The sequence below is a fragment of the Drosophila yakuba genome, chromosome 2R (assembly GCF_016746365.2).
Source record: "Drosophila yakuba strain Tai18E2 chromosome 2R, Prin_Dyak_Tai18E2_2.1, whole genome shotgun sequence".
NCBI classification, from domain to species: Eukaryota; Metazoa; Arthropoda; class Insecta; order Diptera; family Drosophilidae; genus Drosophila; species Drosophila yakuba.
In genome coordinates, this window is record NC_052528.2 from 22,469,676 (window position 1) to 22,496,808 (window position 27,133).

The window sequence follows — 27,133 nt, forward strand, 5'->3', positions numbered from 1 at the left end:
CAATATAGCGATAAGATTTAAGAGTCGGAAAACATTTGATCCTTAATTGCCTATCGATACTATCGGCCAAATAAAACCGAATAAAACAGCTGAGGCTTGAGTTAAAACTCTTTTTAAAGGATCCAAACTTAAAATTAAAAGAGCCTGAGCTTAAATATATTAGCAACTTGTAGAGCTCTTCTCAAATCCGTTCCTTTTTAGGACGTATACCAACAAGTTTTGATATGCTCACCCAACTATCGGCTCACTTTGTGATTAGTAAATTCTAAACAATTTTGGATTTGCGCCAGCTAAAAAAGCACGGGATTGAACATATTCCGCTTAATCTGTTCCGATTTACGGGTTTATTTACTTCTAGAGCAAAAAAAGCCTAAATACGTGGCAGGAATGTACTGTGTAAACTTTGAAATTATGCCAAATACGCGCCATTCTGGAAATTAAAAATATTTTAGGCCTCAAGATATATATATATATATATATAAAATATATGCATTTACACACGTACACCCACATCGGCGCACTTCAGATGCCCATATAGCCATAGCCAATTAGACTCTGTTCACTGCCTTGTAAACTTGGCGCGGAATCAGTACTTTTCTGCGTTCACGGACGAGGAGGCGGATTCATCATAAGATGGTATCATGGGTGCTAATTGCCATAAGCATATCTCTGGCGGACGTGTTTTCCAAAATACAATCGCCACTCGGCGTCCCCTATGCGTTTACATTTGATTTCAATTAGACTTTTCATTAATACTACGCTTTCCCCCACTCGCGATTCCAAAGTATATACGCTGGAAAATCATTTTGTATTACTCATGCGCCTTTAATATGATAGTTTTATTTTATTCGTACAATTGAAAAGTTCACCAACGTTGGGCAGCAGGAGCCGAAGCCCCCGAAAGTAAACACAATTCCTCAAAGGACGTTGCCGTTGGCTCTGCCCAGCACAAGTGGATCGCATCGGATCGCATTGGATCGGATTGGAGAGGATTGAAGAGGAGTGGAGCGGATTGTTGGATCGTCGGTGAAGGCGAGTTGAAGGCGCTTGCCCAAGTAAATCGAATCCCCCAGCCAAGGGCCAAAAGCATTCCCGCACGACGAGTGTCCAGTGTCCAGTGCCTCGCCTAGCCTGGCCTGGGTGGGCACGTCCTCGGGTTAGGTAACACCGTCCAGTCCATCCTGCACCACCACCTCTACGTAGCTACGTACATATCTGCGTACGAGTATGTGCGTGCGTGTGTGCACATGCGGACTTGGATGTATCTGCTTGCAGCTCTTTGTGTTCCACGTACATAGACCCGTATCTGCGTTAATCTATCTGCCCCGCGTTGTGTGTACGCGGCTGTGAGCGACCCAATCGATGGGAACAGATTTGTGCACCTATCAGCGCGCTGCTGGTGGCCAACACCTGGGCCAGCTGACTCGTTCCCGGGTTCGGGATGAGCCCGATCTCGCTGAGCGCCCTCCTGCGCGGATTGCGCGCCTTTCAAGCAGTCGGTGCAAATCTCAGTGGCAGGGTCAGGGAACCGCCAAAACTGTTCCCACAAGACGGCTGCCACTCCGCACCGCATCTTGGGTGGCCGCCAAGTCGTGTCTTATGTAACCAAGCCGGTGACATAACACCGCCGAGACCCACTAAATGGCACTAAATGGTCGTTATCTTATGCTCGCAGCAGCGAGTGCGGAGCGATTAGCGCCAAAGATCGGAAACGGCCTTTATCTCTGGCCCAAAGTGGAGCATACATCGCAGGTGCAATTGCCCATTTCGGGCAGTCACCCACTAAGTTCGATGGTCATGTGATAGCGGACTAATCTTATGCAAATAGTGCGACTGACTAGATACCTTCGATCACGGGTTATCACACCAGTTGAGGTGCGGCCGAAATGAAGAGGCCAGACTAAGCGTCTTATTAGTTGGTATCTTGTGGGCTTTGGAATTCGGAATTCGGAATACGGAATACGGAACCAAACGAAATGGTATCCTTATCTTGGGGGCTTATGTGAATTCGGAACCAGCCGCACTGGACTAGCGATCGTCGGGAATGCTTTTGATCGCTAATTCCTAGCCGTGCCCTCCGGAGGGTCTCCGTGGTGCCAGCGACGCTACTAATGTCATTCCGATTTCAGAGTGCCTTACATCCGGAAATATGCCAGATAGATTTCAAGTTACGAAAGCTGACGAGGACACCGCGTTGGACTACAACCAGGATGAGTCTGCGAGCGGCAAGCTACTGGGGGACATTCACGACGAAACCCTAGGTGAGAACTATGGGTCGTACGATGGTAAGGATGTTTGCTTTTTATTTTTCTTATTATTATTTATTATATTTTATAATTAATTATAAGATTATTATTAAAATACCAGCTGCCTTTGGAAGACTTTAAGGAATGCAAGATAGATACTAAGAAAGATGTATACATACACGCGAACAATTAACTTTGAAGAGATTGTGCCTGCTCCTTGATGTGTTTCGTTCCATCAGCGCACTTCGTCTGCCCACCCCAGGCACACGCATTTCCCCTCCCTCGAGTGACTACTGTATGCCCGGATAGAGCTTACGGCCCTGCAATACTATCCTGCGCTGCCCCAGCTGCCCGAGTTGCCCCAGTTGCCCTTAGTTGCCCGAGTCCAGGATGTCCTGGTGACACATTTCGCGGCTGCTGTAAGCCAAAGCTCGTTGTACCTGCCGAAAGCTCTCATCAAGAGAGAGAAAGAGAGAGATTCAGAGAGTGAGAGAGGGTCATCCAGGCGGCGCAGCTTTCCCGCTATCCCTTCCAGCGGCCGTCGGATGCTGGGCGAGAGTGGCTGGCTGGCTAGCTGGCTGGTGGGCAGGTCCTGGCCAAGGCACTGGGTTCAGTGGGCCCACTGGGCTGTGGGCCAAGAAATGGAAATGTACACCTGCAACGAGGCTCTCTCCAATCTTCTTGCTCTGCTCTCCCCTTTCCGCTCTCCTGTTTCTGCTCTCCACTCTTCCCAGCTCAGCTCAGCATCGCTCTCGATTTCGCTCTCCGCGGCGAGTGTGTGTGTATTAAAAATGTGTGTAGACAAAAGCTTTCGATTTCATCTCAATTGAACGCTCAGGGTCCTGGGCAACATAATTTTTATTCGGCCGAATACCAACAGTTTTCTTAGTTTTTCTATTAATCCGAACGAAAAGTAGCATACATCTGAGCGTTTTCGCTCGTCTAAAATAACTTTAGAAGGAGTCTTCTTTCGCATAATACAAAATACCTAAAAAAACATAAAAAAATACAACAAAAAAACGAGAAAACATGAGAAACCAGTTCTTTTTGAGCACCTTTAACAAATAACATACTTTAAACAATCGACGAAATTCTAACAATAATCAAATACATGAATACAAGTGCGTTCAACCACATAGTGTGTCCAAAGTCCTTTCCCGGAGCCCGGATTTGGGGGCACTCGGTGTCGCGGATTACCCCGCATTCCCATACAACGGCCTCATTTCGTAACCATTTTCAGCTGCATTCCGCACTTTCGGTGCATTTGGCCAGCTCGAGAGCCGCTTGACGGCGAAAAAGGACGACTCTACGGCATTTATTTACCGCCCCACGACGACGGCCTGAAAATCCTTGACCTAAATTAATCGGTTACATATTTTTTTTTTTGTGGCCCGTGCTGGCTCAACTTTCGCAGCAGCAGCATCCCTGCCTGCTGCACGCAATTTTTGATCCACACCCACACCCGCCTAGATTCCGATTCCGAGGTCCTGGGGCATTTGCCGATTAGGAGCTCACTCCCGAAAACCCAAATCTCGAGTATATAGGCACACGTCCCCAGACATGTGAATATATACACCGCATCGGCCACGCCTTTCGGTTATATAACGCCGATGCGTGGAGCTCCGCCTGCGGAAGGACCATGCCCACTTAGTTCTTAGTTCTCGACCACGTTCTAGTGTTACCTAATTTTAAGTGAACAAAGTGCAATCTAGAGCAAGGGTTTGAAGCCAAACAACCAACGTTAACATGCAAAGTAACAGTGCAAAAGATGATTCGGATGAAATGGAAATAATACCATCCGAACACAATGGTACAGTTCTCGAAACCAAAAATGAAGGTATGCGTTGGATCGCAGGCTCGTCTCGTCTATTATTTTGTATATACTAGTATATTAATAGTGCTACTTAGTAGCTTGATTACATAACGTGAGAGGTTCTAACTCCAGTCAATCTCCACTGCTCCTCTTTCCACAGACTCAGGGGATATCCACAGGGCGGAGGAGAACCAGAAGTCCAGCATCGACCCAAATCTATATCTGTACGACGATGACTTGGAGACCAGGCCCCATATATCAACGTTCATTTCATCAATTGCCAATTATGAGAACACGATACCAGCGGCCACCGATCCCGATGCAAAGCCGGCAGCTCCATCGGCTCGAATGGGTATGTTCGCCGCGCATTAATTAACTTACTTGTGCCATGTTCCCCCATATTGAAAGGCGTACAAATAAAAGGCCGCACAATGGAATCGCAATGTTCGCAGCACAACAAAGCTGTGGACCAATGATTGCTGTAATCCCCTCAAAGTGTTTCAGCCTTCACTGTGCGGCGGAATATTATAGAGCTGTCCCAGAGTATGCAACAGTGTAGTCTGCCTGTCGAGGTGCTGAGTGCATACTTTCGGGCACCTCCTTTAATGGTTTTATGGACCCGGTGACTTATGGCGCACTTCCCCCAAGCATTCCCCATTTATATCTAACGCTCTAACGTGTGAATGTCTCATAAGGTACCCTAATTGGAGTGTTCTTGCCATGCATTCAAAACATCTTTGGTGTCATATTGTTCATTCGGTTAACATGGGTTGTTGGAACGGCTGGCGCCGTGTGTGGATTCTTGATTGTTCTGACCTGCTGCTGTGTGGTAAGCGCATCCTGCAGCTGAGCCCTCCCACTCGACCTCATCCGATTCCTCTTTGCAGACAATGCTAACCGCGATCTCGATGTCGGCCATTGCAACGAACGGGGTGGTTCCGGCGGGCGGGAGTTACTTCATGATATCACGGTAATTACTGCAATGTCATTAGTAGTGAGTAGTAAGTAGTAGCAGCTCTAATGGTGCCATCGTTAACAGATCCCTGGGCCCTGAATTCGGTGGAGCGGTGGGAATGTTGTTCTATACGGGCACCACACTAGCAGCGGCGATGTACATCGTTGGTGCCGTGGAAATCGTATTGGTAAGTTAAGAGCCCCCACTTCCACTCCCACTACCAGTCGCAGTTCCACTCAAAAGTGCCATTACTTAAGCACTCATTAATTATTCATTGCAGACATACATGGCGCCGTGGGCATCGATATTTGGGGACTTCACCAAGGATGCTGACGCGATGTACAACAATTTCAGAGTCTACGGCACTTTGCTGCTCATCTTTATGGGTGAGTTAAGCCTGCTCCCCACTACTAAGGAGCAAACATTAATGTCTCGCCACCAAATCAAGGTCTCATTGTGTTCCTGGGGGTGAAGTTCGTCAATAAGTTCGCGACGGTAGCCCTGGCCTGCGTCATCCTTTCGATAATAGCGGTCTATGTGGGAATATTTGACAATATCCATGGCAACGAAAAGCTATAGTAAGTATGCGCCGAGTATGCTCCTTAAGCAGCCACTTAATATCCCTCACCTGTTTGCAGCATGTGTGTTCTGGGAAAACGACTCTTGAAGGACATCCCGCTCGAGAATTGCACAAAGGAAGACTCCTTCTTACGCGACATATACTGCCCAGATGGGAAATGCGAGGAATACTACCTGGGTAAGTTGCTTCCATACATGAAGAGTTAGTTCTCGCATTGAAACTAAAATCCCTCATCCTGCTTCCACAGCCAACAACGTGACCAAAGTCAAGGGCATCAAGGGGTTGGCCAGCGGAGTGTTCTACGACAACATCTTCCCTTCGTTCTTGGAGAAGGGCCAGTTCATATCCTACGGCAAGAATGCAATCGACATTGAGAACACCAGTGGAGAGTCATACAACCAAATCATGGCCGACATTACCACGTCGTTTACCCTTCTTATCGGCATCTTCTTCCCATCGGTCACAGGTTAATACAATCTTGCAGATATAACTGTTCAGATATTCAACCCAATCTATACTAGGCATCATGGCTGGCTCCAATCGGTCGGGCGATTTGGCTGATGCCCAGAAGAGCATACCCATCGGAACGATATGTGCCATTCTAACAACCAGCACTGTCTACTTGTCCAGCGTTATGTTCTTTGCCGGCACAGTGGACAATCTCCTGCTGAGGGACAAGTGAGTAGCATAGTTCTTCTGACTCTTTCACGTCTTATTTCCCTGCTATTCCAGATTCGGTCAGTCTATTGGTGGCAAACTGGTAGTAGCCAACATTGCCTGGCCAAATCAGTGGGTCATTCTGATTGGCTCCTTCCTCTCCACCTTGGGCGCTGGTCTGCAGAGTTTAACTGGAGCACCTCGCCTGCTGCAGGCGATTGCCAGGGATGAGATCATCCCCTTCCTGGCTCCGTTTGCCAAGTCCTCGAAGCGTGGCGAACCCACCCGTGCACTGCTCCTGACCATCGTCATTTGCCAGTGCGGCATCCTGTTGGGTAAGCATCGGATCGTACCGTTTATATATACATTGTGATAATATTATCTATGCTTAAACAGGCAACGTGGACTTGCTGGCTCCTCTGCTCTCCATGTTCTTCCTCATGTGCTACGGCTTTGTCAACCTGGCCTGCGCCGTGCAAACCCTGCTGAGGACTCCCAACTGGAGACCACGCTTCAAGTTCTACCACTGGAGCTTGTCGCTGATCGGCCTGACCCTGTGCATATCAGTCATGATCATGACTTCCTGGTATTTCGCACTGATTGCTATGGGAATGGCCATCATCATCTACAAATACATCGAGTACCGAGGGTGAGTTAATCACAAAAATACACCCAGAGCATCTAGTAACCCCGCTGATTGCAGTGCTGAGAAGGAGTGGGGTGATGGCATTCGTGGAATGGCCCTTACCGCCGCCAGGTACTCGCTCCTCCGCCTGGAGGAAGGCCCACCGCATACGAAAAATTGGCGTCCCCAAATTTTGGTGCTTTCGAAGCTCAACGACAACCTCTTGCCAAAGTACAGGAAGATATTCTCCTTTGCCACACAGCTGAAAGCTGGCAAGGGATTGACGATTTGTGTGTCTGTGATAAAGGGCGACCACACCAAGATCACCAACAAAGCCGTGGATGCGAAGGCCACGCTGCGCAAGTACATGACCGACGAGAAGGTGAAGGGCTTCTGCGATGTCCTGGTTTCCCAGCAGATTGGTGAAGGCCTCAGCTCAGTGTAAGTTGGCTTAGCAATTGAGGGATGACTGAGGCGACTAATGACTGAATTCTGCACACAGCATCCAAACCATCGGACTGGGGGGCATGAAGCCCAACACAGTCATCATCGGATGGCCGTACAGCTGGCGTCAGGAGGGCAGGAACAGCTGGAAGACCTTCATCCAAACGGTCCGCACTGTTGCCGCCTGCCACATGGCCCTCATGGTGCCCAAGGGCATCAACTTCTACCCAGAATCAAACCACAAAGTAGTATTTACCGCTCCGAATCCCAAGTTTTCAATGTGTAACATGTCCTTCTCTTCAGATCGGTGGCAACATTGATATCTGGTGGATTGTCCACGACGGTGGTCTGCTCATGTTGCTGCCCTTCCTGCTGAAGCAACACCGCACCTGGCGCAATTGCAAGCTAAGGATCTTCACAGTTGCTCAAATCGAGGACAACTCGATTCAAATGAAGAAGGATCTGAAGACATTCCTCTACCATCTTCGAATCGAGGCCGATGTTGAAGTTGTTGAGATGGTATGATATGGCAGCAAGGATATATTTCAAACACATTAATGATTTTATCGTTGCTCACTGCAGAACAACAGCGATATTTCCGCTTATACCTACGAGCGGACCCTGATGATGGAACAGCGTAATCAGATGCTGAGAGCATTAGGTTTAAATAAGAAAGAAAACTCCAAAGTGGTAAGTGGTCCACATCTGGGGCGACTGTCAGCCACGTCATCTGTACTTCTGCGAACTGAAGAACATCAATCATTCAACTCATTCTTGTTTTGTTTATACGGCCATAATGCACATTAGACTTTCATTTACTTTAATCTTTATTAGCATAGTTATTGTATGCGTTCGATTTGAAGGTTGCGTATTTTGATTTCAGTAATTGTTAAGAGGAAACCATTTTGCCCTTTGTTTCTCATGAACTCCAATTTCCATACCATATTACTATCTGAGATCCAAATTAAAACTTTACACTTTATATATTTGAAAATCAAAAGGTTCAGACTATAATGGACTTTAAGGAAACACCCAGTGATAATAAAATGTCTTTGGTAAAGAGTATAAACAGATTGCCTATCTATCGATATATCAAGATACAAACTATTCATTGCCCGAACTTTGTATGAAAGTATGAAACCTGATTGTGTGTATCTCATCAGTGCATTTCTCGGCAGGAGCACCTGCTCCTTTCATCTCCATACCTACCATAATCCTTATATGTTGTGTCAATGTGATGTTGCTAATGCTCACCCTTCTATCTACTATAACTCTGTCAAATTGCAAATTATTCTCAACACCGCGTCTTTTTCTACAATAATCTATGATTAGAATAAAATGTTTTCCTTTTTTAGAAAGATTAGTTTTAGACCGCGTACTTAATAATTCTTATATTGTATTACGACAGTTTTAAACAAAGTTTTCTTAAATAATATATAACCTATCGAATGCGATAAAGAAAAGTCGGTAAACTTTAAATTCAAAATCCTTATTTTAAGTCAATGCAATGGGACTTGAATCCCATCTATATTGTTCGACTATCATTAGGGAAATAAAGTAAAAATAGCGTTTCCTGCTTTGCGTTTCCGGTTTGCATCCCGAGAATAGCTACCTCTCCTCTGATATTGGCCCATCCACTCTGCTCCAACCTTTTCTCATACTCCTCATGGTGACATTTTCAGGTTCAAACAATTGTAGACCACCATTATGACGCCACCAAAACGGCGTCTAAAGTTCGCTTCGCCGATCCAACTATAGAAGAAACACAGCATCACGTATGTACTGCCTTAAGATTTTTATTTACCATTGTCTCTAATCTCTTGATAAACACATAAGACATAAGTAAAGTTAAGTGAGATCAACGACTCATCAAATGTAAGCCTGGAACATTTTAGTTTTGAAGCATAATCCACAGTAGAACGCGAAATCCATTCCTGAGTTAACTTGCGTTATGTTCTAACTGATATTTTCGCTTTTTACATGGTTGATTTTACGTGAATTTTTGAGTTTTTTACTTCGACGGCACTTGTCATTCGAACTCAAGGCTCATACTAATTTAGAGATCTGATAATGTGACTGCTTGTAACTCTGCAGGATTCTCAAAACGACGAGAAACGTAACTCAATTGATTTGGATGGTCCCGAGAATGCGGACACACCCGAAACTACGTCTAACAAGGATGAATCGACAGAGAAAGCCGACGGAGACTTCAAGTCCAGTGTGAAACCGTATGGATCAGCTATCTGTGGCCACTACATGGTGTCCTAATTGTTCTTATATTTTTCCACAGGGACGAGTTCAACGTTCGTCGCATGCACACAGCAATAAAACTAAACGAGGTTATTGTAGAAAAGTCCCAGGACGCCCAGTTGGTCATAATGAATCTACCTGGACCACCTAGGGAAGTGAGAGCGGAGCGTGAAAGCAATTGTAAGATCTGAAACGAGAGTATCTAAAGCCTAAACTAACCATCTATTCATTTCGTAGATATGGAATTTCTGGAGGTATTAACAGAGGGCCTTGAAAAAGTGTTAATGGTTCGTGGAGGAGGCCGAGAAGTTATAACAATTTACTCTTAAGAGCATTAATCGCTCAGTTTTATAAGAGTTCGCAACACTAGACAAGTTTAAGAATCAATCAAATTTTTAAAGAAGGTTATTAATTTGTTATATTCAATCATATGTCCAAATATTTTATTTTTACGTAAATAAAATATCGAAAAATTGTAACAATAAGAACCGCACGCATTTCATTTCGACTGGATCTATACATACATATATTTATTTACCCTGGTAACGTCGCTTGGAAACGGAGTAAACAGCGCTTTGAAGATACTTTACCTATCTTTCTACAATCGTAACGTAAAATCAAATGCATCCGAAAGATTGACCAACACTACGACTCGGTGGTTTCTCCCCACTTTTGTTATTTCAACCGTGGCGAGTTGTACGTTCTATTACCTTGGATGGCTTAGACATTTTGTGGGCGAAGCAGATCCGATCCAAGCTCCGGAAAATACTCGAAATACGTGTGAAAAACTATAGAGATCCTCGGCAACTGCTCCATTCATGAATTCGGAATCGAGGGACCTGGATTTGGGAAAGGTGCGAGTGCCGATCCGCCATTGAAGATGGCTCTGTTTATTTTGAACACGCAAGCAACTTTTGGTGGCCAGCAAACAAAAGAGTCTAAACATATGCATCTGGGTTGATCCGATCCGAATGACATGTACACACTTAACCCATTGATTGACCATTGACCATTTTCTCTGCCACAGGGCGATGTAGAAAGGCCGCACTTCGAGGCGGTTACCACACTGTCGGACTCGCAGGCGATTCGGAGCGTCGACTTTCATCCGAATGGAAAGTTGTACGCGGTGGGCTCCAACTCCAAGACCTTCCGCATCTGCCAGTACCCCGCGCTCTCCAAGCTGAGGTAATTAAATTGATTAAGTAGCTTGCCCATCTCAAACGTGTCTCCCCTTAAATTCCACGCAGACATGGACACCAGACGGCGGTGTATCCCCCATCCGTTCTCTGCAAGCGCACGAAGCACCATCGGGGATCCATATACTGCACCTGCTGGTCGCGGGATGGGGAGCTCATTGCCACCGGATCGAACGACAAGACCATCAAGTACATGCGCTTCAACAACGACACCAACCAGCTGGTGGGCCACGAGATGGAGCTGAACATGCACGACGGCACCGTGCGGGACATGTGCTTCCTGGACGACTCGTCCACCAAGTCCAGGCTGCTGGCGAGCGGCGGCGCCGGGGACTGCAAGATTTACATCACAGACTGCGGATCCGGCACTCCCTTCCAGGCCTACAGTGGTCACACTGGCCACATCCTGTCCCTCTACAGCTGGAACAACGCGATGTTCGTGTCGGGATCCCAGGTGGGTCTGCAGCAGATCTTTCCCAGCCGCGCTATAACCATTTACGATTCTCTGTTTCAGGATCAAACGATACGCTTCTGGGATCTGCGAGTGAACGTCTCTGTGAACACCCTGGATAGCGATCGGAAGGATGGCGGTCTGGAGAGCTCCGCTGTAACCGCGGTCTGTGTGGATCCCACGGGCAGGCTCCTGGTCTCTGGGCACGCCGATAGCTCCTGTACGCTGTACGACATCCGGGGCAACCGGCCCATTCAGCGGTTCTATCTCCACACCGCCGAAATAAGGTAGTAACTTGGAGATATCCTCCCCCACTTGGCTAACCTTTCACTTCCTCAAAGGTGCGTCCGATTCTCCCCATCCGCCTACTACATGCTGACGTGCAGCTACGACAACTCGATCCGGCTGACGGATCTGCAGGGCGACCTGGCCCACGAGCTGTCCTCCGTGGTGGTGGCGGAGCACAAGGACAAGGCCATCACCATCCGGTGGCATCCGACCGAGTTCTCGTTCATCTCCACGTCGGCGGACAAGACGGCCACCCTGTGGGCTCTACCTCCCTCGTAGGAGCAAGGCTCCATGTGGCCTAGTGGTCCAGTGGTCCAGTGACGGCTTTAACTTCGTTGTCGATATTGTATTTCCGCAGAATAGTCCAGACTGATCTAATTTATTAAATAAACAAACCCGACCGCAAGTGAAAGAGACCCGTTCTAATTTATATATTTGGTATATATTTATTTAAATCCGTTCTTACTAACCCACAGTTCCATTAATATTTTACTTTCTAAGGCAAATAAATTGATTTATGTTGGATTTAATGTTGCAGTTGCAAGTAACAGGGCTGGCTTAGCGATTAATACACGAATGATAAAGGCAGAAAAATTTGTCCTCCTTCACATTCACTTTCACATTCGTATCGGCTTTGGTGGTCCAAACCTCTACATCCTGTCGACGACGACATCAGGAACTACAATTTCGGGGGCGAATACGCATTATTACCGGGGATTCTCGATCTGAAGGGGTTAACCAACGCAAGAGCAAACCAAAACTCGTGGGTGGGATGGCGATGGAGTGGCACTGGGTACCACTGGGTTAAGCGGGCGGCATCTTCCGAAACTCTGGAATTTGGCAGCGTCGGTGGGATCGTACTTACAGCCTAGAGGATTGGAGTTTCGGGTTGATACTGTGGGTTGGGCGTGTGGTGCTACTTGGATTGTGGGGGAAGGGGGGTAATTGAGTAGAGTACACAGGCCGGGTTCGGATTTCTTGTTTTATTGTTTCGTTTACGTTTAGATATCTTACATGCTGAATTTCAAAACTGTGTGTTCTCGGTTATGCCGGCGAGTGCGACGATAATGTACTAGACCATAATGTACAGCAATTGTTCTTTTCTACATTCGCATCGACTTGGCGCACCCGGACATAATGTAATAACTGCACGTACTTTTCTAAAGCAGGGATGGATTCAATTTGTGTTATGGTAACTAATCGGGGTCCAGTTAATGAAATCTGGGGTTGACTGTATAAAATAAAACAATAGTTCATTGAGAGATGGTAGGTAGGTAGCTGGGTAGTTGGAAACGAAAAGGTCGTCGGCCAAGAAGGATTCAGGTGCACCAACGGGTCACGTGCATCGTGCAAGCAAACGGAATTAAGAAATATGAACTGGGGCAGCGAACATAAGCGTTGGGACATGGGGATTCTGGGAGCCCAGTCGTCCGGTTTCGTAGAGCCAGCACGGTTTAGTTCTGCATAATTTATTTCTTTAATGTTAGGTGTAGGTAATTTTTGTTTAATCAATTCACAGCGTCTCTAATTGTATAACAGAGTAAACTATGTATAATGTTAATTTAAGTAGGTATTCTATAGAATGGTAGAAGGATTACTTAACTCCTTACAACTGAGACTGACATAAGTTACACATGTTCTTTCAATAAGTCCCCAATATTTTCTATTCGGCTACTCAGATACTCAGATGCATTTTGCATTATGTACGATTGCCAGAGTCCTGATCCTAATCATTTGCTCATAGATGTACATACAATACAATACAAATGGAAACGGACACCGAGACGCTGCTGTGGCGCCCAGATCTGGGGAGCTAACTGCGTACCGTGTCCTTATCTTCTTAATATCTTGTGCTCAAAAAATTCTTACAATAATGGAATGAATGAACCAATATTTGCATTCGGTAAATACTCGTGGGGGATTCAATTACGTTAAACAAACCCAGGGAAAGGATAGGATAGATACCACTCTTAAAACATTAGGACGCTCGGTTGGAATCTTTTAAACATCAACGCACAGATTCGACTTGGAAAGGTTATTGGTATTGGTTCTACTTAATGGGATTAAACAAGAATTGTTCGTGAACATTCGTCGATTGTAATGTTTTGTTCTTCTGCATGGTTAAGCCTACACTTTAGTATTTCAGTTACTAAACACAGAGACGAAATGGTTAAGTTACAAAAGTTTGGTTTAATACAAACAGCCATCTCATTTCCAGAGACTTGGATTTCCCTACACGGTTTTTTTTGACAACCCGGTGAAATTAAATGACGAACTTTCTTATGTATATAGAGCATTGTATGTACAAAAAGCAATCCTGCTAAATTTAATAATATACAAACACAGATATCTATGTAGGGTATACGCGTGTTAGATAAATCGTTAGCTCATAGAAAATATTGATCATTTAACGCTGTTTGTTCAAAGCCAAAAGCCAGGAGCGAGTCAGTCGGCCCATCTTTTGGTGCCACCAGTCAATTCTGTGACACCGGGTGGAAATCAGTAGTATTTGGGAACAAACTTCATGGGGTTAAAGTCGTTACGTTAGATGTATATAATTGTGGGTTCTTGTTTCTGTTTATATTTAGTAACATTTTATACTAGAAATTAGAATAATGAAGTTGGGCTTATGGATTATAATTATATTCTTAAAGCATCATAGCGTACAGCAGGCCAAAGAAGACAGCCCACATTAACACAATCCCATGCATCTTATATATAGGACTCTCACCATCTGCGATTTTTCTAGCAACAAACTTCAATGTCTCATCTAATAAAACTACAGGAATTGAGAATTTCATCACAGTTATCCATTCTTCTGCAGACAACGGTGTCACTTGGAAGACGGTCTGTAAGTAAAACGGGTGGCTGGGTTAGTTTCCGAGGCGCAGAAGGGCTTATCATCGCTCGATACTTACGGAGAGGACATCGACGTAAAGAATAACAAAGTGAAGAGTGAAGGAGAGTGCCATTGATCCAATCAGCCACAGGTTGCACCATGGGGGCATGGTAATCAGCGACTGGTTCTCGGACAAGCTGTCAAACAAAGGCGTTTGGTTCGTATCTATCGTGTCCATCAATCGTTATCTCACTCACCTGTTCATTGCGTTCAACATTTCGATTGTCACCAGCACGGACAAAGCCATGGTCATCGCATGGGGGTCGCTGAAGATCTTGCAGTCAACGCCCTTGAACTCGTCGCCACCGCCCAAGCAGGACAGATGGTGAGTCAGCTGCCAGTAGGACAGTTTTGGTCCCTCATCGGAGAACACGAACCACCAGGCGGCGGCACCAACGGTGGCAGCGCCGACATAGAATCCAATAGCCATGTAACTAAAATGCAATTGAGGCCAAGTTAATACCGATTAAAGGATGTGTGCTTTTGCGTAACCCACCGGAAGAACAACCATCCGGAAATGAGACCCTCATCGGCCTTCCTGGGGGGCTTCTCCATGATATCCAGATCAGGGGGGTTGAAGCCCAGAGCGGTGGCTGGGAGACCATCAGTAACCTGTGACCACGTAACAATTACTAACCACTCCAAATGGTAAATACGCCATTAGGACATACCAAGTTGACCCAGAGAAGCTGGACGGGAATCAGAGCCTCGGGCAGGCCAAGGGCAGCAGTAAGGAAGATGGAGACGACCTCACCAATGTTCGAGGAGATGAGGTAGCGGATGAACTGTTTCATGTTGTTGTAAATAGCGCGACCTTCTTCAACGGCAGACACGATGGAGGAGAAGTTGTCATCAGCCAGCACCATTTCGGCGGCAGACTTGGCAACAGCGGTACCAGAGCCCATGGCAATACCGATCTCAGCCTTCTTCAGGGCGGGGGCGTCGTTCACACCATCACCAGTCATAGCGGAGATTTCGTTCATGCTCTGCAGGAACTCAACAATCTTGGACTTGTGCTGGGGCTCCACACGGGAGAAGAGGCGGGAACGGGCAACGGCAGCCTTCTGTTCGGTGGGGGAGAGGTCGTCGAACTCGCGACCCGAGTAGGACTTGCCAGTGGTGTCCTCGTCCTCGGAGAACACACCGATCCTGCGGCAGATAGCCTCGGCAGTGGCCTTGTTGTCGCCAGTGATCACAATAACACGAATACCGGCGGCACGGCAGCGCACAATGGAATCGAAAACTTCCTTACGGGGGGGATCCAACATGCCCACAACACCAACGAAAGTCAGGTTGACCTCATACTGGTAGAACTTGGTGGAGTCACCCAGATCCATCTCATCGGGCTTCATTGGGCTATCGGCAACAGCCAGAGCCAGGCAGCGAAGGGTGTCGCGTCCAGTACCGTACTGGCCGGTCAGGGCGAGGATCTTGGCCTTCAGGGCAGAGGTCAAAGGAACCTTGCTGGTGCCAACGCGGGCGTGTGTGCAGCGCTCCAGAACACCCTCGGGGGCGCCCTTCACGAACAACTTGGGGCCAGTGCCCAGACGGGAGGCCTTCAGGGGGGTGCAGTACGAGGACATGGATTTACGATCGCGAGAGAACTCCAGGGTGAATTCCTTCTTCCACTTGGTCTCGATCTCACCGCGGCAGGCGATGGCAGCCGAGCGGCGGTCCAGGCCAGACTTGTTCACGCTGAAGCTGTTCAGTTTCTCGGCCAACACAATCAGGGCGGTCTCAGTGGCTTCGCCGACCTTCTCGAAGGCCTGCTTGAATTCATTGTAATCAATAGCGGAGTCGTTGCACATGATGCAGATGGTGGACAGTTCCTGCAGGGTATCGTAGTCGGCAGCCTTGATGCGCTGACCGCCAAGGAAGACCTCACCGATGGGCTCGTAGGTGGAGCCGGTCATCTCGAATTCCAGGAAGCTGCTGTCGTTACCTTCAACCTTGTCGAAGATGAACATGCGGGAGACGGACATCTGGTTGGTGGTGAGTGTGCCGGTCTTATCTGAGCAGATGACAGATGTGCAGCCCAGGGTCTCGACGGAGGGCAGGGAGCGGACGATGGCATTCTTCTTGGCCATACGGCGGGTGCCCAGAGCCAAACAGGTGGTGATGACGGCGGGCAGACCCTCGGGAATGGCAGCCACAGCCAGAGCGACGGCGATCTTGAAGTAGTAGATGGCACCCTTGATCCAGGAGCCTCCGTGAGCGGGGTCGTTGAAGTGGCCGATGTTGATGGCCCAGACGGCCACGCAAATGACGGAGATGACCTTGGACAGCTGCTCACCGAACTCGTCCAGTTTCTGCTGCAGGGGGGTCTTGATCTCCTCGGTCTCGGACATCTCGGTACGGATCTTGCCGATGGCGGTGCTCAGGCCAGTGCCGATGACGACGCCGCGGGCCTTGCCGGCGGCAACGTTGGTGCCGGAGAACAGGATGTTCTTTTTGTCCTGGTTGACGGCGCGGGGATCGGGGATGGCATCGGTGTGCTTGATGACGGAGACCGACTCACCGGTGAGGATGGACTGATCGATCCTAAGAGTGGTCGAGTAGATGTGGGTGATACGGATATCGGCAGGGATCTTGTCACCGACAGACACCTCCACCAGATCACCGGGCACGATCTCTTTCGCGCGCACCTTCTGGATGCCGGACTTGTCCTGGCGCACCACCTTGCCCATCTCAGGCTCGTACTCCTTGAGGGCCTCAATGGCCGACTCGGCGTTACGCTCCTGCCATACTCCCACCACGGCGTTGGCTATCAGGATAAGTAAAATAACTAGGGGCTCTACAAATGCAGTGAACGTTTCCTCGTGTTCCTCAAACAGGGCGAGAACCTAGGGATTGCAGATAGGAAGAGAGTGGTCGTAACTAAGTTTAGGGGTGGGTTTTCTTTTTGCTGCTGCACTTACAAATGAGATGATGGCTGCCAACAGCAGAATCTTCACCAGCAGATCGTCGAACTGCTCCAAGACCAGCTGCCAGATGCTCTTTCCTGTGGAATACAATGGTTATTATAATTAATGCATACAGTGACGTAGGGGCAGGGGCAGGGGATCTGCTCGGGTTGTGTTCGCACCTTCCTCGGTCGGCAACTCTGTAACGATAAGAAAACAAACACGTCAGTCGATTTGGTCTCGGAATGCGGCGGGGGATTACGCGCGACTCTCACCATTGGGTCCGTATTTCTTCTGGTTAGCCTTGATCTGGTCGAGGGTTAAGCCGCGCTCGGGGTCCGTTCCGAAGAAAGTGAGGGACTGTTCGACGGTTTTCGAGTGACCGTCTTCCATCTTGATTCGTTATCCTCTTCGTTCAGTGGCCTGCGTCCAGATTCCGGGCGATTCAGGTGGCGATTTGAAAGTAGACACAAGGCAAGGGGCTCATTTTAATTCTCTGGCAGGGCTATTTTGCTGTATTCTAGGCTCTATTCAACGACTGACTGGAATAGCAAGTGTGTATGCACGTATGTTTGCACACACATATGTACATAGGTACATCTGTGCTGGCATGTACGTTTGCAGTTAAAACTACCTCATTAGGTTCTGAATAAGTGGTCGTACATGTGCATGTGCACGGTACTCGGCTCACGGGTACTTTCCAACATACGCACATACACAGGTGCTACATGCTAATTCCCCGATTTCGGTCACTTCTGATCGGGCCCGAACTGGCCACTATAGTCGCGCAGTTATCGCGCCAACTTGGGATCGGATTGTGCGGATCAGGTCGGAGAATATGCTGGAATATTGCATTACTATGATGGTCTGGTTGGGGGCTGTTACCCTGGCCAAATCGCTCCGCTTATGAGATTCACACACGTGTCACTTCGCACAACAGACGCAGTTCTCGATTTTCTATTCTCGGTTTCTGCGGGGGATTGGGGGATCTGGTCAGTGATCCGGGTGCTCTGCTCCTACGTTAACCTCGCTAAACGACGCACTGCGTGTGTTAAGTACTTTTTTCCACTGACTCTCTATATAATATAACCCATGGCGCTTTTTTCTGAATATGTGTGCTGATAACTATTGCACTAAGTACCAAGCCGCGATTTACTGCCTATCGCCGTTCTGTCTCACTATGACACGACATTATTCGCACAAAACAGGGCTGACTGAAAACGTATATCGTGCCAGTTACGTTATTTGTGCAGAGCTGTCTCTTTATCTAACTTTTAACCATTCGTAATTCCTGGAGTTCTTGGATTATCCTACCTTTTCGCTTAACTTCAACTGACGCGTTCAATTTGTGCTACTTAACTGCGATAGCCGGCGTTATCGATAACTGGGAGTCTTAACTGCGATGGTTAACTGTTGAGTTTCCGTGTTCAATAATACCGATAGCTGAGGTGGGTAAGGAATTTAAATTGTTGCCGCAATTAATACAAACTAATCAGGAGGCAAACAACTAATGCTTAATACTTATACAACTGAAAAGTTTCTTTGTTAGAAAATACCTCAACCGTTAAAAGTCAAGTTGTAATTGCGTTCGAAAACGAAATGTTTTTACTGCTTTCTCTGGTGTAAATCGAACTGAAATCCTTATCACGAATGGTTAAACTTATTAATACATCGCATATTTCCACTTAGCGAGCGACAGAGACAGCCGCACTGTTTCGGCCACACAACAAGCAACACTATTCTTTTCGCGCATTTTGTGCTCAAATTAATGAGATCGAGATCAAGAGCCCGCAATAAATAGATCTGGGTGCCAGGTATTCGCCAGCAGCGACATTTTTAAATTTTAATTTTAATCTTTTTCGCGACCAGACACTAGAATCAGGCCATACGGGGAATTTTGAACGGCAGCCAACTCGCATAATACTTGAATATTACGCTGGGGACGCTGGGGCATAATTACATACGTAACTTCTGATAACTAGGCTCCTAGAGTTGGCCGCCTTCAAAAGGCGTTACTCTGTTTTTGAAAAACTGTCAAGCAATGTGCTCGAAAACTACTTATATTTTGGGCACAGAGACGTGTGTTTCGAAAACATCATCATGCATATAGCCTATATACCTCTAATGAACACATGTGTGTGTGCATTATGGAGCAAAAAATCGCCTCTGTCCGAGAGATGGGCTAAAAATAGCGTCCTAGCACCCGAAAAATACAGCTCAATTTTGAACATTCGTAGATATAAAGATATAGAGATATGTACTACTAGGACCACATAAATAAGTTTGAGTACATATACAGAGAGACGATCGTAGGGAGAAAGATTCCTATTCTGCGCGGTTATATGTACGATTTAACGGCTTATGATATTGCGAGCAGAGATATCTCTGTTCCACGCTAATGGATGTCGACACTTGTGCGTTACGCTTCCCACGTCCCCAAATCCGAATCCAAATCCGAATTTCCGATTGACATGTCCACCGAAGGGGTTGTATAATAGCTGGGTGGGTTCAAAGAAAGCTGTTTGGGGCAAGCTCCTGGGATGAATGTACTTCTAGCTATCCGATATGAAACTTTTCAGTGTTTTTAGGGATTTCCTACAACTGTTACAGTCACTAACCGAAGTAACCACCATTAAACTACGATTGTGAGCAGTTGAGGGGTTCTAGAGGTCGTGTTCTAGAGCTTTTTACATGGGCTACAGGTGCAGTACGAGTTATGGATCATTCGAATTCGGGTACGAATATTCCCAACGGTTGCGGTTGCGATTGCATAACCAGATTTTCAATCACAGATACATAGAGCTCGGGCACTTGGAAAACTTTACATCTGTGTCGGATCGGAACGGATCGGATCGAATCTATTCGTGGAGTGCTCACGTATTGGTGACATTCAAATTTTCAATTCTATCCGGAGGCGGAGGTCGAGGTCACCGAATCGTCGCCCTTACGGATATTGCATATGTAGATAGATAGATTGAACTAAGAGTTTTGGACTCTCGGGGTGGCAGGTAAACTGGGGGCAAAAACACTTTGAGTTTGAGTTTGAAGCACGGTTTTCGAGTGTAAGCATGTTCGTATGTAGATATGTAGGCATTTCAATAACTTTTGGTTTCCAGTTTTGGTTTTTTCTTTAAAGCGCGCGTTTGAATATTTTGATATTTTCAGGGGTTTATTTGGTTTACCCAATGGATTTGGCAGTTTGGAGTAAATCACTGGCGTATTCGCTTTGGAGTTGTTGCAGAAAATCAACAAAACTTACAATTATTATTCCTAGCAAAAATTCCGTTATTATATAATAATTTATTTCAGTCGGAAGACCAAGAGCTAACACAAAGATCGCGCTATTATAACGATCAACGGCAACTGAACGCAAGGAGAACGCTGCTCGATGAGAGTGTCTATTTGAATTACAAAATTCATATATTTTGGCAAAATTCCCAAAACTACATACACTCTCTATTTTGGCCCGGGAAAATACTTTTAGCACGCACAAACTTTCGAGCACTTACCACCTATCCTATCCTATCGTCTCCAATGCGATCCGAATTCGAATGGTGGCGGTTCAGATCTGCTCGTGCAGCTCGTTCGTACCTCGCCGAGGCAGACTTCTCCCCTTAGAGATATATGTGACTAGGTAGGTATAGGTGGGAATACCATGGGCACACGAGCACGGGCATCATCCATCCACACACGTATGTACATATGCATGTGCCCGATCTTCTCGGATCCGCGGGAGCGCACGGCCACGAAAGTCTAGAGCAATGGCAATGTGGCCGAAGTGATCTCGGCCTGTGCCTGTGCCTGTGCCTTTGCCTGGGAGTGTGAGTGCAGACGTAGTTCGGGAAATGCACGTGTGTTTGTCTAATATTTAGAAATCGGTATTTTTAAACCAATCTGGGGAAATTATGCTGGGTTGTGTGGAAGGGTTTGTCACTCAAAGGTGTTTCTACCTTGGCTGCGAACTGCTTCAAGTGGGTCATATTTAGGGTCCTTTTGAATGGGTTTTGGGAAATGTTGGCACCTGGCTATGCTTACTCCAATCCACGTTCACTAGTTTAGAATATATCATAGTTATCCCTAGCTGCCCTTTAAATATTTTACTTGTTCTTTCTCACATTCCACTCCTTAATGACTTTCCCAGCCTCAGTACTTATTTCCCATGCCCAACCTAGTCAAACTGGGATCCATCCAAAAGGGGATTGGAAATGGAAAGAGCATCACCCAGTCGGCCTACGAATCCGTCATTCTTTCTTTGGCTTTTCTGCCTTTTTCCCCAATTTCAGCAGAGACTGGCAGCCGTCGACTATTTTTATTTATAGGCTTGTAATGCCCCTACGGACTCGGACTCTCACATCTTGGCAAGAGCGCTCTCCGCACACGTTTCTGCCGTATGATATCCGCCATCCGCAATCCGCCATCAACTATCCGCCTTGTGCAGCAGCTATTACGACTTTTCACAGAGACCCATAAATATGCATTTGGCTACTATTTTACCTCTATATGTCTAGGCCAGAACTTTTATAAGCTACCTATGTGTATATTTAAAAATGTTGATAAATGACAATGCAGCCAGAAATTGTGATTTATTTTGGTACCAGCAAATCTGGGTTTGATGCGGTTGTCAACCGCTGGATATCGTATATTTAAGAACGCGCTAATTGATAATGTTAAATGGCCACTGAATCCTTTTGATAATTCAGGATTTCAACAAGAAGAACAATGGTAGCTTTCCTTATCAAAATGCTCGGGGTAATCATATAATAAAAACCAAAATACTATGCATTATAATAATAATAAAAATATACGTTATAATAATAACAACATTCACATGCTGTGTAATTGTTGCCTTTTATTACATAATGCAAGTTCAGCCAATGAGATCCAAGGTAATTTTCTGCTCTAGCCAATCTTCCTTTATCAAAATGGTTAAAAGTGAATATCCCACTTAAATTCAAATACTTTTAGCTCATCAAAGCAAAACACACCTATGGTGCCTGTTATTACACAACCATTTGCCAATTATTCATTTTTTCATAATTTCAAATTGCGTAATGACAAAGAGAAGACATCGCCACCCTTAACATCAGATCAATCACCTAGCCAGTTCCTCCTAAAACCTATACGTCACAAAAGCATTTGGGTCCCAAAATAGAGCAACAACTGAAAGTTATCACATACATTACTATTTACTTGCGTTAACAATTAGTATATTTTAATTGAAAACAAAATATGTACATATTTCAAAGTCAGCTCTTGAAATCATTTACGTTTTGGTGGAGAAAAGATAAGAATCTTTTTTGCCCGAGGTCAATTTCACAGCATTCTCGCTACCCACAATGTTACTTAAGCTTAGCAGATCGTATTTGGTGTACAGGATACTGACGGACATTGCGTCCCCGAATCCATCGCGCGGATTCTGATTCGACTCCAGCATCAGATTGATCATCTCGGAATAGAAGTGCGGGAAATTGGGCGGCTGGTACATGATCAAGTTCCGGATGCCCTTAATCCGGGTGCGCCGGAAAAAGTGTGCTCTTTCCGAGTACAATAGAACAGACGCTCCGCTGTGGAAGAATATATCTCTCGCCCGGGAAATCTTTTCTTTCTTGGTATACTCATTTATCTGCACAAAGCTGACCATTTCGGTTTTGAAATGGTTGCGTATCCGTACATAGTCAAAGTAGCTGGGCACGTAGAGCATGCAGTGCGAAAAGCCGGGCTTACTGAATTGGGGCATAATATTCTTGACAAAGTACTGGAAGCGGTCGTCGAAAGTCGACTCAACACTGGAGCAATTAATCAGGCGGAAGACCTGCTGTATTGGGGTCAGAACGTTCCTGATGTCTCCGTGCTCGACGAGGTTCGAGACTCGCGCCTTTCCTTGGTAGTTGTTGCACTTGCTGTTTATCACGGCTCGGAACTCCGGCAGCTCGTGGGACGAGAAGAACAGGGTTTGGCGGTAGAAGCTTGATGCTCCACTCAGGCACCAAGTTCGAACCCTCTGGCAATTCGTATCGGGCAGCTTCTGCGGCTGCAGGTGAAGGTGGTCCAGGGAGTGCAGGAGGTTCTCCCAGTTCTGCGCCAGGAACAATTCGGCCTGGTCCATTATCAGCAGTTCAATGGAGTTCAAAAAGTCAAAATCGCTCTCCTTGTCTGTTACAAGCATTCTCAGTCCCAAGGGAGACGCGATCAACATGTCCGATGAGTTCATATCGGAGAACAGGGACATGGTTTTCTTCGTAAAACGAATACCTAGTTTGAAGTTGTCATCCGTGTTGCCACTGAACGTCTGCTCATAGTCCACCGGCTTTGGGTTGGTTTTCGGGAAGTATATCGTATTCCCGGAGTAATCTGCCAGAAAGCGTTCATAGTTAGCAATCGAGGTTTTCCTGGCCTGATCTGTAAAGGACAATGACTGGTTATTCAGTGTTTCTGCTGTCAACGGCTGCACTTACCATCCTGACTGCCAAAGAGTAGATCGCCGATTATATTAACAATCTTTAGAGCCGATTCCCTAAAGGGCACTACAAAGACCACCTTCATTCGCTTAAGTCCTTGGTCCCTGTAGCTCTCTGGTATAGAGACTTCGTTGGGCGACACTTTTTGTGTCTTGGCCAGCGCCGAAACCTTTTCGTTGTTGCGCAATATCAGAGATCTGACTTTCAACATGTGATTCAGGGCGTGCAGACAGTATACATAGCGAATATCCTCGGCGTTACCATGTGTTCGGTGGGGAAAGTATACATCCTGGTAGTTATTGGCGATGTAAAAGAGTTGGGACTGCAGGGCGGTGAGTGGCAGCTTGGCGTTCCCACAAATGGACGCCTTTACCTCCAACTTTTGGAGATCTCCCGAACTCGCAATGTCCTTGGGCTCCCTGCAGTCGGGCTCCTTAAAGTCGTCAGCCAGTCGTGGTATATCGAACCTTACATTACCCAAAGCTGACCAGTTGCTCTTGATTGTTTTAACGTCCTTTCTCGCAATCAAATCGTTGATATTGTCCGTGGACAGCTCGAAATCGAAGCGTTTCGAAAACGAATTGTATGTTTCCAAGTCGGCACTTAAGTTTACGGAACGCTTTTCCTTTTTGGGTTTGCTCTTCCTGGGCACGGCAATAAAGTGATCCTCTTCCTCCTCCGCTTTTGAACTTAGAATGTCACCTGAAAACAATATTCTTAGTTAAAACAGAGCTAGATTTTTTGACCATAAAGATGATTACTTGTGGGTATGTTATTAAAACCAGTTACGAGCTGTTCATAAAACCCAGTCTCGTCCACATCGTCCTGGATCTCCGGCAGCAGCTCTGCCACGGGCTCGTATTCCTGTTTCGGTGCTGTGGGCATCCGTTCTCTGCGGTGGGACTCCTCCATTTGCTTGCTCCTCTGGATGAAGCTGTAGTTCTTCGAGAATCTCTCATTTCGGCGGGCGGGAGTTGGTTTCTTGTAGGGTTTCGCCCTGTTCTTCGAGTGTTTTTGTTTCATTTTAAACTGTTTGTTACTAGTATCTTTCGCACACACGTGTGGATCAACTAACATATGGTTTGATTGAGGCGTCCGATAAACATATCGATAGCTCGCACAGATTACGTGTGGTGAATTGTCAGCAAAAAAGCCGTTAAATTCATTTAAAATATACGTACTTCCTAATTTTTAAATCCCAATTATTTACTTTTAAGACATCACATAAAATGCCCAGAAATTCCTGTAGATTACAAACGATTAACTAATTTTCAGTTAATCCCGTCAGGTGGCCAATAATAAAATGATTCCCAGAAGATAGTTATTTTAACGAACTACTACTCGTAATTTTAGCATGTTGTCCGTTTAATTAACAGGAATCCCCCTAATACCGATTCCCAATCCCAAGTTGGGGCTCTTTGGTATTTTTCCAGAGCCGGACGGTATAAATTGCCGCTCCAATGGCGGTCTTATTGCACTGAAGTTGGGAAATGGGAAGTGATCGCACGGCGAAAAAGCAAAAGATGTCGGTACTACAGGAACTCAAGAAAATCACCACAATTGTGGCTGACACCGGCGACTTTGAAGGTAAGTGCGCACCCATGGGAAAAGATATATCTTTAAGCAAGATGAGTCCGATTTTAAAGCGAACGTAAGCTTGTCTGAAAACTGGAAGTCTAGAAATGCAAACGCATGCTCGTATGTTTGTGGATCTGATCTCGGAGACAAATAAACAATCATATATACATACATTCCCGGTCCGGTGATACATAGGATACATGGATTTATCCAAAAGATAAACATTACCGATGGGCCATCATATCTGAATCTGTCGTATCTGCCGCAGTGAAGATCAAATAAAAGTGAAAAGCAAAGCCGAGCTGACTTTAGTTTGACCTTAGGTGCTTACGTGTGTTAGAAATGTGACCGCTATAGTAAAGTATACTACAGAGTGTCAGAGAGATAAGGTTTCGGATCGGAGTGCCAAACCTGCTCAGACATCTGAAAAGTTCGAAGATATTTTCGGTCGCGCGATTGAAAAATGAAAGTCGCTCAACAGGTTTCGAGGTCTTTCTAGAATTCGCAATGTAATTTGGCCCCGCACTTATGCAAATACTTTACCTATTGCTTCCAGCCATCAACATCTACAAGCCCACGGATGCCACCACCAATCCCTCCCTCATCCTGTCCGCCTCATCCATGGAGCGGTACCAGCCGCTGGTCCAAAAGGCGGTGGAGTACGCCAAGGGCAAGAAGGGGTAAGCAGTTCACTTGGGTGTTTGGCACACAAAGCTACATAGCTACATATAATACGTTCGGTTCCAGCTCCGTGAGTGAGCAGGTGGCCGAGGCCATGGACTACCTGTGCGTGCTGTTTGGAACGGAAATCCTGAAGGTTGTCCCCGGTCGCGTGTCCACCGAGATCGATGCCCGCCTGTCCTTCGATACCAAGAAGAGCGTGGAGAAGGCCCTCAAGCTGATCGCCCTGTACAAATCCCTGGGCGTCGACAAGGAGCGCATCCTGATCAAGCTGGCCTCCACCTGGGAGGGCATCAAGGCGGCCGAGATCCTGGAGAACGAGCACGGTGTGCACTGCAACCTGACGCTTCTCTTCTCGTTCGCACAGGCCGTGGCCTGCGCCGAAGCCGGCGTGACCCTCATCTCGCCGTTCGTTGGCCGCATCCTGGACTGGTACGTGGCCAACACGGAGACCAAGAAGTTCGAGGCCCTCAAGGACCCGGGCGTCATCTCCGTGACCAACATCTACAACTACTACAAGAAGTTCGGCTACAAGACCCTGGTCATGGGCGCCTCCTTCCGCAACGTGGGCGAAATCAAGGCCCTGGCTGGCTGCGATCTGCTCACCATCAGCCCATCGCTACTCAAGGAGCTGGAGAACGAGACCGAGTCGGTGGTCACCTACCTGTCCGTGAGCAACGCCAAGTTGCAGGACATCGAGAAGATCACCGTCGACGAGAGCCGGTTCCGCTGGCTGCTCAACGAGGACGCCATGGCCACCGACAAACTTTCCGAGGGCATCAGGAAGTTCGCCGTGGATACTGTTAAGCTGGAGAATTTGATTAAGACCTATCTTAAGTAGATGTTCCTCTGGACCCGCTAGCAGGTGGAGGATGAATACATTCGTTTCTTAAAAGACAATGATTTTATACTTTAATAAACAATACACTTAAAACAGATGACTAGTTTCACTTGAGAGTAATGGAAAATATTTATGTGATAAATATATGTGTCATATATTTGCATGTTTACTCGTTGTAGATAGGGATGCTAACAGTGAATGCTAAAAGGTTACAAAATAAACAAAATATGCAAATTATATCACAGATAAAGATACATTTGATACCTTA

At 46.5% G+C, this 27,133-nt stretch overlaps 5 protein-coding genes across 20 annotated transcripts; 3 read left to right on the plus strand and 2 right to left on the minus strand.

The window, feature by feature from the left end:
• Positions 1-870: 870 nt before the first annotated feature.
• On the plus strand, positions 871-10,058 carry LOC6531927 (solute carrier family 12 member 6). 12 transcript variants are annotated; one of them, XM_015196128.3, is made up of 22 exons: positions 871-1,055; positions 2,130-2,285; positions 4,220-4,411; positions 4,755-4,888; positions 4,947-5,029; positions 5,099-5,201; positions 5,295-5,400; positions 5,463-5,592; positions 5,653-5,771; positions 5,842-6,060; positions 6,116-6,272; positions 6,327-6,586; positions 6,648-6,900; positions 6,955-7,317; positions 7,379-7,565; positions 7,624-7,839; positions 7,903-8,010; positions 8,322-8,375; positions 9,003-9,095; positions 9,415-9,548; positions 9,611-9,750; positions 9,808-10,058. In XM_015196128.3, exons 2-22 carry the CDS (start codon positions 2,150-2,152, stop codon positions 9,897-9,899), a joined length of 3,279 nt encoding a protein of 1,092 aa, XP_015051614.1. In that variant the 5' UTR covers positions 871-1,055; positions 2,130-2,149; the 3' UTR covers positions 9,900-10,058. The 12 variants fall into 12 exon arrangements, with proteins under 12 accessions (XP_015051614.1, XP_015051616.1, XP_015051612.1 ...); XM_015196130.3 differs by having other exon boundaries at positions 879-1,055; positions 2,130-2,261; XM_015196126.3 differs by having other exon boundaries at positions 879-1,032.
• Positions 10,059-10,244: 186 nt separating this feature from the next.
• Positions 10,245-11,917, plus strand: LOC6531928 (WD repeat-containing protein 47). The gene is made up of 5 exons (XM_002092678.4): positions 10,245-10,424; positions 10,598-10,755; positions 10,818-11,220; positions 11,281-11,504; positions 11,559-11,917. Exons 1-5 carry the CDS (start codon positions 10,389-10,391, stop codon positions 11,782-11,784), a joined length of 1,047 nt encoding a protein of 348 aa, XP_002092714.1. The 5' UTR covers positions 10,245-10,388; the 3' UTR covers positions 11,785-11,917.
• An 8-nt stretch (positions 11,918-11,925) lies between these two features.
• LOC6531929 (calcium-transporting ATPase sarcoplasmic/endoplasmic reticulum type) lies at positions 11,926-20,909 on the minus strand. Of its 5 annotated transcripts, none has more exons than XM_002092679.4 (10): positions 20,567-20,684; positions 17,583-17,730; positions 17,490-17,507; positions 17,323-17,405; positions 15,076-17,247; positions 14,901-15,016; positions 14,602-14,838; positions 14,424-14,541; positions 14,237-14,354; positions 11,926-12,184 (listed from the first exon to the last, which is right to left on the minus strand). In XM_002092679.4, the coding sequence occupies exons 2-10, from the start codon at positions 17,698-17,700 to the stop codon at positions 12,156-12,158; spliced, it is 3,009 nt and encodes a 1,002-aa protein (XP_002092715.1). In that variant the 5' UTR covers positions 17,701-17,730; positions 20,567-20,684; the 3' UTR covers positions 11,926-12,155. The 5 variants fall into 5 exon arrangements, with proteins under 5 accessions (XP_002092715.1, XP_015051618.1, XP_015051619.1 ...); XM_015196132.3 differs by lacking the exon at positions 11,926-12,184 and adding an exon at positions 12,474-12,736; XM_015196133.3 differs by lacking the exons at positions 11,926-12,184; positions 20,567-20,684 and adding an exon at positions 20,817-20,909 and having other exon boundaries at positions 14,036-14,354.
• A 1,565-nt stretch (positions 20,910-22,474) lies between these two features.
• Positions 22,475-24,871, minus strand: LOC6531930 (U3 small nucleolar RNA-associated protein 25 homolog). Its single transcript, XM_002092680.4, has 3 exons — positions 24,527-24,871; positions 23,763-24,467; positions 22,475-23,706 (listed from the first exon to the last, which is right to left on the minus strand). The coding sequence occupies exons 1-3, from the start codon at positions 24,840-24,842 to the stop codon at positions 22,571-22,573; spliced, it is 2,157 nt and encodes a 718-aa protein (XP_002092716.2). The 5' UTR covers positions 24,843-24,871; the 3' UTR covers positions 22,475-22,570.
• Positions 24,872-25,195: 324 nt separating this feature from the next.
• On the plus strand, positions 25,196-26,960 carry LOC6531931 (probable transaldolase). Its single transcript, XM_002092681.3, has 3 exons — positions 25,196-25,352; positions 25,900-26,023; positions 26,091-26,960. Exons 1-3 carry the CDS (start codon positions 25,256-25,258, stop codon positions 26,863-26,865), a joined length of 996 nt encoding a protein of 331 aa, XP_002092717.2. The 5' UTR covers positions 25,196-25,255; the 3' UTR covers positions 26,866-26,960.
• The last annotated feature ends 173 nt before the right edge of the window (positions 26,961-27,133 follow it).